The following is a 14,786-nucleotide window of genomic DNA, read 5'->3' as shown; positions in this document are numbered from 1 at the left end:
AGCGAAAAAAAGGGAGAAGAAGAAGCCCCGATTTTCATATTAAATCAATAAATACATGACAAGTGTCTATCATATGTATTTTTACTATATTATTTACATAATATATATTAGCACTTTCATTATTATTTATTCATGATAAAATTAATGTAATTTCGTATTAACATCGTATGTGGTTCTTTTTAAATATTAACGGTGTAAATATTTATTATTAGTGATTTTAACCTTTGATAGCAGTCAGTTATTATCATATTTACCTGATTATCAATTAATACTTTTTAAGAGAATACCTATACAGTCAAACCTCTCTATAACAGTCTCGTTTGTTCCAGATAATTTTAGATGTTATAGCGAATTGTTGTTATAGAAAACGCATATTATAACATAATATGAAATTTGGTTCCGAAAAAACTTGACTTTTATAGTGAAGTGTTGTTATAGAAGGATGTTGTTATAGAGAGGTCTGACTGTAGTTACCTTATAAATTATCTGACTGTATAAATATCTTTTACACCGTCAATACAAATAACTTTGAACTCTTTTTTTAAAGAGAAAGAAAAAAGAAAAAGAAAACAATAGTAGATAGCTAAGCAAGATAGCAATTAAAAAGGGAAGACTATACTGAGAAGGAAAACAATTAAGCAAAGGTAGAAAGGAGAGTATTAATGGTGAAGATTGTGTGGTGGCAGAGAGGCAGATGCAAATATTCAAGTAGGTTTGAACTGTGAGAAAGCAAATTAAGTAAGGTGCAATAAAAGAAGGTGCGTGGGAGTGGGGATTGTTGAGAAGATGGGTAGGTCTGTATGATTTATTATTCCCTCTTTACTTTACTACTACTTCCCCCCATTAACTAAGCTTCTATCAACTCAAAATAATAAATATACTACCTATCTTTAATTTTTCTTGTTAATCTTCTTCTTCTATTAGTAAAAACTTTCTGCTGCTTTTAATTCCTTCGACTGGTCAGATCATCATGTAAAAAAACAATGTTTATCTTTTGACTCTCTGTCTATTTATATAAATTGTATGCAGATGTTGTTGTTGCTGCTGCTGCTTCTCTCAATCATCATCATCATTACTCTGAAATTCATTTAGGGTTTTGTCCTCAGTATATTAAATTTTCTTTCACCAACCTTTCTTTCTCAGCATTTATGCATTGTTTGAGTGTGTGAAAAGAAAAGGATGTTTCAGTAAAGGTCATTTTCTGAGTTTCCTTTTCTCTTTGCTTAAGAGAAGGTCACTGTATTTTTTTCTAGTAATGGTGGTGTAGTTTTTAATTTTCTCTTTCATTCCTTTCCTTTTTTTCCCCACTCATACAAACTTTTGTTCTTTTCATTTCCTTTGTGCACTGAATGAAATGGACACTGTTGGAAGGAAGAGAGAAGTTCTTCTTCCTCTTCTATTAGTACAACTCTTGTTTTGGTCTTTCTTCTTTTTGTGCCAAACATCTAAAGCAGAAGCTGCCATAATTCCAAGTAATTTGAACTACACAAAGTATAGACAAGTTAGCAACTTAAGACTTGAAAGAATTGAAAGACACTTGGACAAGATTAACAAGCCTTCTGTCTTCACCATTGAGGTGATACATCTTCTTTGTTTTTTATTTTCTTTTATTTCTTGTACTGTTCATTATGTATTTCACGTGGGATATTATAGTGATGTTTGGATTTTCTTTTAAAATTTTCAGAGCCCAGATGGAGATATCATAGATTGTGTTCATAAAAGAAAACAACCAGCTTTAGATCATCCTCTTCTCAAGAATCACAAGATTCAGGTAAATACCCCTCTTTTTGTTTGATGATAATACCTAAACCTAATAAATTAAACAGTACAACACCTACTTCTTCTTTCTTTGTGGGATTTGTTGCCGGGCGGAGCTACATTATCCCAAGGGTGGTCAAACCATCATTCGTCAAAAAATTATGCCGTATATATGTATATGAAATATTGAATTTTAGAGGTATATAACTCATATTGAAAGGCAACAGATCAGTTGAATACTTTTCATCAGAAAACTATATATACTATGTATATGAAAAATTATATATAGGTCAATATTTACTTTTTTTTACTCGTATAATAATTTTATTAAATTTTAAGTGCTCCTAGTGAAATTTTTAGCTTTGTCACCGCTTGTTGCTCATTTATAGCGAGTATTAGTATCGGAGTAATTTTCAAATATTAAACAAGAAATAGCTAGCAAAAATGTGGCCTTTTCCTGTTTCGTGGTGCAATAATAAGTATTTCAACTACCAACCATCTTTACTTTCACTTTTGTTTTTCTTTTCTTTTACTCACAAGCAACAAGCTAAATCATTATTGTATGGAGCTCATGATTAAAATAAAATTTTAACTCAAAATCATTGCAATGTAAGTACAGAAGGTTCCACCCGAGATTCCAAAATTGAAGATGGTAAAAACAGATGCCGTGAGAGATGTAAGTAACAGTAGCAAAAGTGATGAAAGATTGGGTGCAGTAAATTGGCAGCTATGGCACAAAAATGGGCAGCGCTGCCCTAAAGGAACGGTTCCGATACGGCGGAGCAAAGTACATGATGTGCTCAGAGCAAAGTCTTTGTATGATTTTGGCAAGAAAAAACGCCATGGATTACCTCTTGCTCGTCGTGTTGATGCTCCTGATGTTGTCAGTGGCAATGGCCATGAGGTACGTACTAAAACTTACTTTTGCCCATCTTTACATTTTTCTCTTTTTGCTGTTCTATATATGGATATATGGGGGAGCATTTTGTCTAGTCATGTCTCAGTGATTAATGTAGTCTTTGTGTACTTAGACATGCCTCTTTTAATTTTACCCATCTTTACAATTTCCTCTTGCTGCTAATTTTTGTATAGGTTAAATTATATAAACTATTAATGTTGTAAAAGAAATTACATCATCAAGTCATCTTTATCTATTAATTGTAGAATGTAACTTCTTTTAATTTCAAAGTTACAAATCTCACGACTCATATAGATATGGAGGTGGAGTTGGGGAGCATTTTGTCTGTCTTAGTTTTTGACGGCAAAATTATTCAATTCCCGTATTAGTGGAAAAATGAGGATTCAATAAAATAGTTAAGTTGCGCATAAAATTGATTCAGTGACCATCTTTATAAGAAAAATAATATGGGAATAGACCAAATTCAGGTACTATATATTATTTACTTGTCCCAACTATCATTACATTTAACTAGTATATATATGTGGATTAAACGATCCACTCCAACCATACATATAGGAATTAGGGATTGCTTGTGATAAAGAAACCTATAAAGCACTTAATTAATATTGGGGATGTGTTGTTGTTGTTTGAAGACGATGGAACTATAGAAGTTAAGGACAGAGTAATATTTTGCATGAACGTGTTACAATTAAAGAACAATGTACAGCGTTTGTTGGGTACATCTTTTCATTAATGAATCCACTATTCAGGGTAGTTGTATATAAGGTGCAAATGTCCCAAAGTTAAACTACTTAAATAGTACTCCCTCCGTTCACTTTTTACTTGTTCACTATTAGCTTTGCACACATCTTAAGAATTAATAAATAAAATGTATAATTTATTATTATACCCATATTAATTGGTCTATTGTTTTAATAGATTTAAAAAATGATTTGGAATAAGTAATTAATGTTAAGGGCTAAACAGGAAAAATAAATTATTTTTCTCTTGATATGCGAAAGTAAACAAATAAAAATAAAAATTTATTTTTGAAATAGTGAACAAGTAAAAGTGAACAGAAGGAGCATGTAATAAGCTATTTTAAGGTAGAACCTATGTTATGATCAGAGCATTAGATGGGAAGTGAAATGAATTTCGGGGTTTATTCTGTAACGCCACAGACAAGTGTATATGTAGGCACTTTAACATATGTTATCTGGTAAACTGCGCGACTCATGTAATAAACCGTGTTAATTAATCAATCAGTAAACAATCACATATATTAATGTCTTTTGTTATGTCCTTTCCATAATGTAATTATTAGTGTCAAAATTTAGGAAAAAACTATTCGAGGTTTAATAGAGCACTATTTTGGGGTAGTTATGTTAACAAAAACTCACTTATTTTTAATGCCGATTTTATAATCCATTGCCCTACCTTAGCCTAAATGCAAATCTTGTACTAGTAGCTAGAGTGTCTCAAATTTTGATAAGTTCATATTAACCTTTATGCAAGTATCTCTTATTTTGTAAAGATAACTTGTCTTGTCACCATATTTTGGTAGGGAGATAATTCATGTGAGATGATGATAATTATCTTAACATCATTTCCTATAACCTTAATTATCGCAACTATGATGAGGTTGTTGCTAGCTGTTTCTCAACAAATTAAGTTATCGAAACTTCACTTTCTTTCTTGTGCATTAATTACTACCAAATAGCAATTATTAGTTCATGTGAAACTTAATCTATAGATGATGAAGTAAACTGTAATGATCCTTGTTTATCCGAGGTAGAATCTAAGATTTAAAAGTTGTAAATCAAAGTGCGAGTTTTAAAATTTTATTTATTTATTTTAGACAAAACTATAACTTTTGCCGAAGCTCAGAATTCTGGTATATATATTATTATATGTTGAATTCGGTTGGCATCTTTATAAAATTCTGAATCTGTCATTATTACTAATAAAATTTGTAGCACGCAATAGCATACACGGGAACCTCGCAAGAAATATATGGGGCAAAAGCAACAATAAACGTATGGGACCCATCAATCGAGGTGGTCAACGAGTTCAGTCTCTCTCAGATTTGGGTTCTATCTGGATCTTTTGACGGTTCTGATCTTAACAGCATCGAAGCTGGTTGGCAGGTACTCCGTACTCCTTCCCACACACTATCCCTCCTCTTTTCTCTTTTGTTTTCTGAAAAAACAAAAAATTAAAGACTCGTTTCAATTTTCTTTTCAGAAAAAGAGAAAAATGAATTTAATGTTTTACTCTTTTCGTAATGTTATGTTTTTAAATTCATATTCACATTCTGCTTTATTTTAAATGTAAAAAAATATAGCCTTTTTCAGAAGAAGATATTTTTAATTTTATGCCGCTGAGGTAAGAAGAAAATAAATTTGAATTACTAAAGCTTTGATTCTTCTACTAGTCAGGTTAGTCCGGAGCTGTATGGTGACAGCAGACCTAGATTGTTTACATATTGGACGGTTAGCTTTCACTCCCTTCCTTTTTCTTCTTATTCTAATTTATTCATACCATTTAAATTCATCAAATAAACAAACAAATGAATTAATATCAAATGAACTTTATATTTATTTTACTTCAATATATATCTTTGCCATCTATTGTTACAATCAATGAAGAATTTAACTGACTCTTTAAATTCGAAGTAGATTAAATAAAAGTGTAGCTTTTTATTTTTTTGTCAAGAAACATCTGCTAAGAATGAAATTTATTGATTTGGACAGTTCTTCTCAATATTTAGCTTTTAAGTGAGAGAAGAGTTCCATAAAGTATTTATGTAAACCCATGTTTTGTCTATGAAATTTAACCACTTAATTAAGAGTTCCATTAGATTAATTTTAATTTCAAAAGGAAGATGGGAGATTCTTCCTTGAGGTAACACCTAATTAAATTAATAATTAATTATCAGTTTACTATTGGGAATCAAATCAGAATAAGCTCAAAGTCAACTTTGCCTTGGGTCAATGGAAACTTCCAACCTTTTTTTTTATTTGGGGAGCTTCGTACTTTGGAACTTGGAAGTTATCTACCTAATAAATTATGTCCCCTTTGGCTATTGAGATTTTTTCAATATACCATATAATTAATTAATTCACAACTCCCCATTCTATTGCGGACAAAATTGTAATCTGAATCTTGGCACATACAGAGGAACATAGGAAATTAAAAGAAAAATCATACCCCATGAATAAATTAAGGACAATAGGGTAGCTGGAGAAGGAAAAAAAACGTATGAATGACGACAGATATACATTTATAAGAGGAAAACCAACTTTGACTTAGCGAAAATGTTCAAAGCACCACCTCCATCAATTATCTTGATGTCGAAAGTAACTTGAATACAATAATAACAAAGCTTAAATTGCATATATTAACAGTATAAAAGAACATTATCAAGTTGTTTAAAAGATAATTACAAGTAATGTTCATAGTTAATAACAATTGTAATCTAAAAAATAAGGTAAATTAAGTGTAACAATAAATCATAAGTGTAATATCTTTTACAATATCAATATTATAAAGTTAACTCCTTAATAATATAATATGAAAAAGCAGTTTTTTCATGTGATTGTTCAAAGACCAGCTACTAAGAGTATTAGGTAAGAAAAAAGAGAGTGAGGGTATAGAAAGAAAGAGGAAAGATTAAAAGGATTAAATTGAAACAAGTAAAACTTAGAGCACTAGAATGGAAATAAAGTGAAAAGGGAAAAGAGAGGATGGAGAAGACAGAAAGGCAATGAAGCACATGAGTGGTTAAGAGTCAACATTTAAAGAGCACATTAACCATGCAATGCAATGACTATTGGTTTCCCACAGCTAGAGAGTAGAGTGGTGTAAATGCAAGTGTGGTCCAAGAAAAAAGACTATGCAAATTTTTAACTTAAAGTTTTCTTCTTTAATTAGTACATGTGGAGCTGTGTAATGGTAAGGAATCCCTCTTGGAATCATGAGCAGTAAATACTTACTCTGGTCCACAATAAATGATTTTTTGGTCCTTTTTTATGGTCCAAAATATTTATTTTTTTTCAGATTTTAAGAATGAATTAATTATTTTTTTCTTACATTGCTCTTGAAGTAAATAATATTGGAGTATGTGTTAGGAGTGTTTATGTGAAGAGATAATAAAGATTAATATGATTAATTTTATTCTTAATTAATATTAAAATGTGAATTTTTTAATCTATGTGAAAACAATAAAAAAAATTATTTATTGTGGACAGTAGGGAGTACAAATTATTGGGACTCCATTTTTCTTCCCCGTGTCTTTTTTTATCCAAATCTTTCATGAATTCCTTAGTTGTACTACTACTACTTGATAGAATTGTTATTTATTGCACTAATAAATATAAAGGCAGGGTAGAGAACTTTGATGGATAACATTAACTACATTGACAAACACCATTCATAAAAATTTGAACCGTCTTTTCTGGCGCAATGCATGCTAAATAATTAATACCTTCCTCACAAAGTTGTTGAACACTAACAAAGACAGGAATAGTAAACAAACATAAGTGAAAAGTGAGAAGGAAGTAGAACTAGCCATGATCATAATAAAAGTCAACCCGGCGTACAAAAAATCTCATATTTTTGTGGGTCCAGAGAAGAAATGTATTTCAAGAGGGTATTATGTTGGCGCAAGTATCTCTGTCTGATTTTTCTCAGTTTGAACTCGTGGTCATAGATCATAGTATTGATCAATACCTATTTGGACTAATACATGACTTGTATATATGGTTAAAGGGCTCATTTAGTTTACGACTAGTTATGTGGAGATTATATTGTAGAAATTTGTTATTCGATGAAAAATAATGTTATGAGAAGAATAGTAATTCAGAAATCTTTTATGCATGAATTATAATACATGGATTGTTAAGTATAAATGACCTAATCCTTAGATACTCTTATCAGTAGATACCTGAGTTTCAGAGCTCCTTTTGATTAAGCTTTTTATGATAATATTATCTTTTTTATGAAAACACATACACTTAACTATATATTATAATTATAAGTTAGAAAGACTAATGAGTACGATGTATTTGTTGGTATATGAACAGAGTGATGCCTATCAAGCGACAGGATGCTACAATCTACTATGTGCAGGATTTGTGCAAACAAATAGTAGAATTGCCATTGGAGCTGCAATTTCTCCAGTTTCTTCTGTGGAAGGAAATCAGTATGATGTCACCATTCTCATTTGGAAGGTCCCTTCTACTTTTCCTTGCTTTCTATTAAAATTCAATTTGCCTTTCTAGGTTCTAAGTACATATAAAGTTTTCACACCATAAGGTAAAGTATGTCTACAATAACAGTTAACTCTCATAGTAAACTTGACATGATAATATTATGACCAAGCTAAATTTTCTTTTTAGAATCACAATTCAATGAAGCAAGCGACAAATGCTATTATGGTCTGTCTTAAGCAGTGTCGTAGCCACACTATGTCAATGATGGTCAAGCGAATACTCTTTGCTGAAAAATTATAGTGTATATATAAGTCAAATACTATGTCATCCGGTTATATATTATATTTTGAATCTCCTTAATATAGTTGAGTGAGACATTCCAGTTGTCCAGGGTGTTCAAAGTGATGTGTTATTCACGGGTTCAAAGTTATCTGCCTACTTTGTTTGCCAAAACTAAACAGAGACCACCGTGTATGATCTATTAGTCTCTTTTTCAAATAGTTTATACCTTTTATTTGTATTTTTGGCTACGCCACTGATCTTAAGGTATTATATATCTCTCTAGAAAAGGATGTCCTGCTTATAAAATAGTTACGTAGAAAGAAAAGAAGTTTCCATTTTTACAATCTAAAAAATGTTAAATGTCTTATTGTTGTTAATTTTGTCAATTTTAGGATCCAAAGCTAGGAAATTGGTGGATGGTGTTTGGTGATAACACGTTAGTGGGTTATTGGCCGGCCGAGTTATTTACTCATTTAGCAGATCGGGCGACAATGGTGGAGTGGGGAGGAGAAGTCGTAAATTCACGGGCCAATGGAGAACACACGTCCACTCAAATGGGCTCTGGCCATTTTGCTGAAGATGGGTTTAGAAAAGCAAGTTATTTTAGAAATCTTGAGATTGTGGATTCTGACAACAGCCTCAGCTCAGCCCAAGATATATCAATCTTAGCTGAGAACACAAATTGCTATGACATTAAAAGTGATTACAACATTGAATGGGGTACCCATTTCTATTATGGTGGGCCTGGTAAAAACCCACAGTGCACGTGAAATGGGCCGACTGTCTTTGATGAGGCAAAGTCTCTATCAGCAATTTCTTTTTTATTTTTATTTTTTTTAGAGATTTAAATGGAAAGGGCTTGCTATTTCCAACTTTGTTTATGCTAATTCCACATTGTTTTTGTTCTTGTGTCTATGTTTTGAGAGGAAAAGAAATGTATGTATCAATTAAATAAGACAAATAGCATTAAACAGGTAAGGAAATAGCAAATATTCGGTTGGAATGGCTACTAGTACAAAATTTATTATCGTGGTTTTGAATCTTATTAAATGTATCAATTTGCTTTTTCATTAATTGTCATTTGATCAGTTGGTTTTTTATATATAGTCAGACATCTCTATAACATCATCTCTATATAACAACACTTTATTATAAAAGTCAAGTTTTTTCGGAATTAATATTTATGTTATGTTATAATATATGTTCTCTATAACAGCACTTTGCTATAACATCCAAAAATATTCGAAACAAACGAGATTGTTATAAAGAAGTTTGATTGTAGTATCATTTCCAGAAAAGCCAAAGTATTACTCTGATACTTTATGTATTTAAAGAAAGTAAAATGGATATGGTACACAAACAAATTCAAAGTATTTCTCGCAATAACATTTGTTTGCTAAAGATTAAAATTGTTTTGCAATTTCAAATGACAATAGCACTAAACAGGCTTAGTCAAAGATACAGGCTTAGCAAAATGTAGGGGATTTGCGGTTGTACCCTATTTCAAATGTAATTTTCTAATGAGTTTTTGTTAATTCATGTTAAAGTTATTTAGTTCATTTGCTAAAATTTCATACTAAACATGCTTAAGTTATTTAGTTCATTTGCTAAAATTTCAGACTAAACATGTTTAAGTTATTTCATTTGCTAAAACTTTAAAGTAAACGTGCTTAAGTTATTTAGTTCATTTGTTAAAACTTCAGACTAAACATGCTGAAGTTATTTAGTTCATTTGCTAAAATTTCAGACTAAACATGCTGAAGTTATTTAGTTCATTTGCGAAAACTTCAGACTAAACATGCTTAAATTTTTGTCTTGCAATATCTAATTTTCTAATGAGTTTTTGCTAATGCATGCTGAAGTTATTTAGTTCATTTGCTAAAACTTCAGACTAAACATGCTTAAGTTATTTAGTTCATTTTCTAAAACTTCAAACTTATCATGCCTAAGTTCTTTAGTTCATTTACTAAAACTTCAGATTAAACATGCTTAAGTTATTTAGTTCATTTTCTAAAATTCTATGCCAAAACATGCTTAAGTGTTGTCCTGCAGTCTACAGTTTGTCAATAGTCCTGAAGGGCAAAATCGTCTTTTTAAAACGCTTTTAACAAAAATATGGATACGGATGCAAACGAAAAAATAAAATGGGTATAAGTTAAAAGGGGACGACCAAATAGGGCGCCCCATGCAAATTTTACAAAATGTAGGACACAATGGAAGAGAAATATTTATATAAGTGATACCAATTAGTTGGGTATTTTAGTCATGTTAATATGTTTATTTTTAGTTTTATGCTTTCTAGCAGTCTTTTAGTTATGTTAGAGATTTTTATACCAGTAAAAAATATTAAGGTGTATGTTAAGATTAAGATATTTGTATTTGAATACGCCTCTGAATATTAAAATTTATATTAAGACTTAAATACTAAAATTTGTCTTATTTAAAATCAATAAATGTAAATTAAAAAGATACTAATTAGTGTAATAATTAAACGAAATACTTTTTAAAAAATAATATGCTTTGTGGTGCTAGTTTTGGGTAATGGTGATAGTTGAAGTACTAGCTAGTGGCGAGGGACTAGCAATAATGGTTAACAACGATGATTGATATTAGGGGTGGCAAACAGGCGGGTCGGGTCGGATATGAGACGGATCGAAAACGAGTAATGATAAAACGGATAAATTATCCGACCCGACCCATATTTAATATGGATAAAAATTAGGTTAAACGACGGATAATATGAGTAACTATATTATCCATGATTTTTTGAATATGATCACTTTTGGGAGAATTCCTAGTCTCCCAAATTTGAGGGGTGAAATTAAAAAATAGCCAGATTTACAAGTGGTAATTGAAAAATAACCACAGTTTCAAAAGTAATTGAAATTTAGCCATTTTTCATGTAAATATTCCAACATAATATTCTGAAGTTCGAATTTTTTACATTTGAACTTCCAGCATAATATATTGGAGTTCCAGCATAATATACCGGAGTTTCAACATAATATACTGGTTCAGCATAATATGCTGGAAGTTCATACACAGGTGCTCCAATTTTCAGTATATTATGCTGGAACTTTTCGTGTTGCATCAAAATAGTGGCTATTTTTCAATGATTTTATAAACACTGGCTATTTTTCGATTACCAGTCCGAAAACTGGCTAGCCCTTGCTATTTACACAAACTTGAGGAACCACCAATTTAAGGTTTTACAAATATAAAAGTTAAAACCATTAGTTATCCATTTTCTAAATGGATAATATGGTTCTTATCCATAATTGACCCGTTTTTAAAAAAGTTCATAATCCAATCCATTTTTTTTATGGATAATATGGATGGTTAATTATTTTCTTTTTACCATTTTGTCACCACTAATTGATATGGTGGTAGTGTCACGACCCAAACTGATGAGCCCCGATGGGCCGTGATGGACACTCGGTACTTTACTTAACTGAGTACCAATATAACATATCTTTTTATTGTGCTTTCATTGGAAAATGGGCCAAACGGGCCGTCATGGGCTAACCAGAATAGACATAGGGGAATAATCAATATAGGACGACCCAACCTGATATAAAAAAAATTATACATGTGACATACGGTCCTCTAAGGCCAACATGATCATTTGTAAACTCAAAACATAGGCCGACAAGGCCATACAAGCATTCGTATACATGGCCTCTGTCTACAAGCCGCTAAGAGTACATACTTATCATAAAGGTCGGGACAGGGCCCTGCCATACCAAACAATACGCGTCTAAATCATACTGACCAAACAAGCAACTCCGGAACAAATAGAGCGCACTAACATCTTCCGCTGAGTTGATAGCCTACTTGGAGGACTCTCGGCCTGCCTATCAGGACCTGCGGGAATGAAACGCAGCGTCCCCAGGCAAAAGGGACGTCGATACAAATAATGTACCGAGTATATAAGGCACATAAATAAGTACATAACAGACATGGAAGAAATATAGAGTAAATGACCCAACTTGTAAGTCTGGATAACTCTGTAAATCATGCAATAATTATAGTGTCATGCATATGCGTATGAATGTCATGTCGTGCATAGGTACATATTTCATAACATCATCAGGCCTTTGAGGGCATCCCATCATATCATCTCGGCCACTGTGGGCAAAATCATCAACGTATACCAGCTGATTAGGTGGTGGTGCGTATATAACGCCATAACCTTTTCCATATCCCATATACATATATATATATATATATATATATAAACATATATACGCATACATAACGTCATCTGGTCATGGGTCAATGTGCATGTATAAATGCATGAAATGCATATGAAATACGTTAATAAAATCTTTCGGTACGCCATAAGACCATTATGCCTCTGATTAATATCATGAAATAAACTTTACCAACTTATGTATTTTTGAGACCCATGAATAGATGATAAAATAATATGACACATGGGGAATCAAGAACATAAGCATCTCTAATATTTCTATGAATAAAGTCATTTATGGAAGTTGTGCATTTGCTCGTTTCGTTTGTGTCGTATAGATCATGCCAAAAAGAAAGAAGGAATAGCCTTAATATACCTGGAGTAGGGAAAAATCAGTGTGATATTCTTGAGAAGGATTACACCGTACTCCCTTAGAATCGAAAAATCCCTTTGCTATTATAATATGGAGTGACTATCGTCCTTGGCTTTGTATTCTGTATAATTCGTTTGCCTAATGAACTTTGGTATTCCTTCAAGATAAGAGTTCTTTGCATTTGCATAACCCACTTACGAAATGGATTCTTGATATTCATTCAAGATAAAAGTTCTTTGCATTTGACATTTTGTATCACCCACTTTCCAAATGAATTTTGTAGGGATAAGTATTAAGCCTTCTCTTTCCATGTGTTATCTTAATAGATTTCCCAAAGTCAAGTCATCTCTAATCCTCCTCTACTTGCTGCCCGGGGGGGAGGGGGTGTCCCCACCTATAATTATCCATAAATCCTTAATTACATGATTAATCTTTCATTAAATCAATAATTAATCAATTACTCATATAATTAGGAGTTATCTCAAATTATTTAAAATACTACTTATTTTTAATACACCCTTACACATCATACTATTATGGTCATATGGTACCTTGTATGGCGCTAGTCCATAAATACCGGGGTATTTTAGCTCGGGCCATATTTTATCCCAAAATATCAAATTTCGACGAAATTTATTTTCTTCGATTTGCTTACCCTCTCACCTTCACGAATTTACTCATCACTTTTTCGAAATAGCATAATGCTTATAATCCTAAAATAACCTCAAAATAATCTCATTCACGGACTTACGTCGATTAAATTACAACGAAACTTTAATATATGAAAATGCAGGATGTAACATCTCATTCCCGAGTTTTTATCAATTCACTTATGACATATTTTCACGTACGAAAACATGGGGTGTAACAGGTAGTTGGTAATGGCTGTTAATAATTATGGTGGATGATAATGATTGCTAATGATAGTAGTGACTAATAAATGAGGTTGGCGATATATAGTAAGTAATGGTGGTAATGATTATAAATAGTGCTAGTGACGGAGACTGTTGATTGTAGTGATAGTCTATGATGGTGGTTGTAGTTGAGGATGTCGTTGGTGGGTGGAGGTTATTGATAATGATGGGGTGACGACGGTTAGTAGTCAAAATGAACGATAGCATCTTAACGGTATTAAGATATAGTTATAGGTCGTACCACAACACATTAAAGTGGTTGTAAAATAAGAAAAATATAAAGATTTAGTCATTAAAATCTCCGAGATCAAACCTAGAAAACAAACATAATTAATAGCTGAGAAATCTAATGATTAAATTCAAATGTTCATTAAGTGCAAACAAATGAGCACTAATTGAAGCTAATAATAATAATAATAGTATCTTACTATATGCTTTGGGCTTCCGCATCCAAGGTTCTTGTAAATATTAATAGTATGATCTAATGTGATTATCATTTGAACATAACATTAATCCCGCCTAGAAGTTTAACGAAAATTGCTATATAATAGAAGCCTTTTCATCTTACAAATATTTGAACATCTTCTTACAAAAATTGATCAAAATTAGCGTAGTTCACTCAAGTAGACAAAAAAATTTATAATAGGATATAGAGAGCACGTCATTTCTTATTCAACTAAAAGTTGATTTGTTCAATTAAAATTCATGGCATGAAGTACTAAATTCACATTAAATCACTAAAACTCACTCTTCATGGATTTTATTTTAAAAAAAATAAGGAGACTTTGAGTCACATCCCGAGTCAAAGAGTGTACAAGAGATTTAATTTTTTTCAATTACTTGGTGACGTTTGTGTTAATTTGCATGTATCTATGTTTGATTTATCATGTGTTATTTCACATTAGCACCACATTAAAACCTAAGCGGGTTAAAAACTTTATTTTATGTCCTTGTTAAAACACGAACCCATGCACCCCGGTTCATGTAACTTCATTAATTACGTTAAAATACAAAAGCCCCAACTTGTTTGATAGAAAAAGGGCCAAATGTTTTTTTTAATTATGTGAAGGGGATCAATTTTATCTTTCATTATACAATACATACAAAAAATACACTAAATGTATTCAAGTAATTTAAATATATCCCTCATTTA

At 31.6% G+C, this 14,786-nt stretch overlaps 1 protein-coding gene across 1 annotated transcript; it reads left to right on the top strand.

The window, feature by feature from the left end:
- The first annotated feature begins 1,051 nt into the window (after window positions 1-1,051).
- LOC104120866 (protein neprosin) lies at window positions 1,052-9,157 on the top strand. Its single transcript, XM_009632736.4, has 7 exons — window positions 1,052-1,576; window positions 1,685-1,771; window positions 2,378-2,662; window positions 4,636-4,806; window positions 5,098-5,151; window positions 7,744-7,890; window positions 8,547-9,157. Exons 1-7 carry the CDS (start codon window positions 1,355-1,357, stop codon window positions 8,922-8,924), a joined length of 1,344 nt encoding a protein of 447 aa, XP_009631031.1. The 5' UTR covers window positions 1,052-1,354; the 3' UTR covers window positions 8,925-9,157.
- The last annotated feature ends 5,629 nt before the right edge of the window (window positions 9,158-14,786 follow it).

The sequence above is a fragment of the Nicotiana tomentosiformis genome, chromosome 5, assembly GCF_000390325.3.
Source record: "Nicotiana tomentosiformis chromosome 5, ASM39032v3, whole genome shotgun sequence".
Classification (NCBI taxonomy): Eukaryota; Viridiplantae; Streptophyta; class Magnoliopsida; order Solanales; family Solanaceae; genus Nicotiana; species Nicotiana tomentosiformis.
The sequence above is the reverse complement of the archived record's forward strand: the minus strand, read 5'-3'. Positions and strand labels throughout refer to the sequence as shown.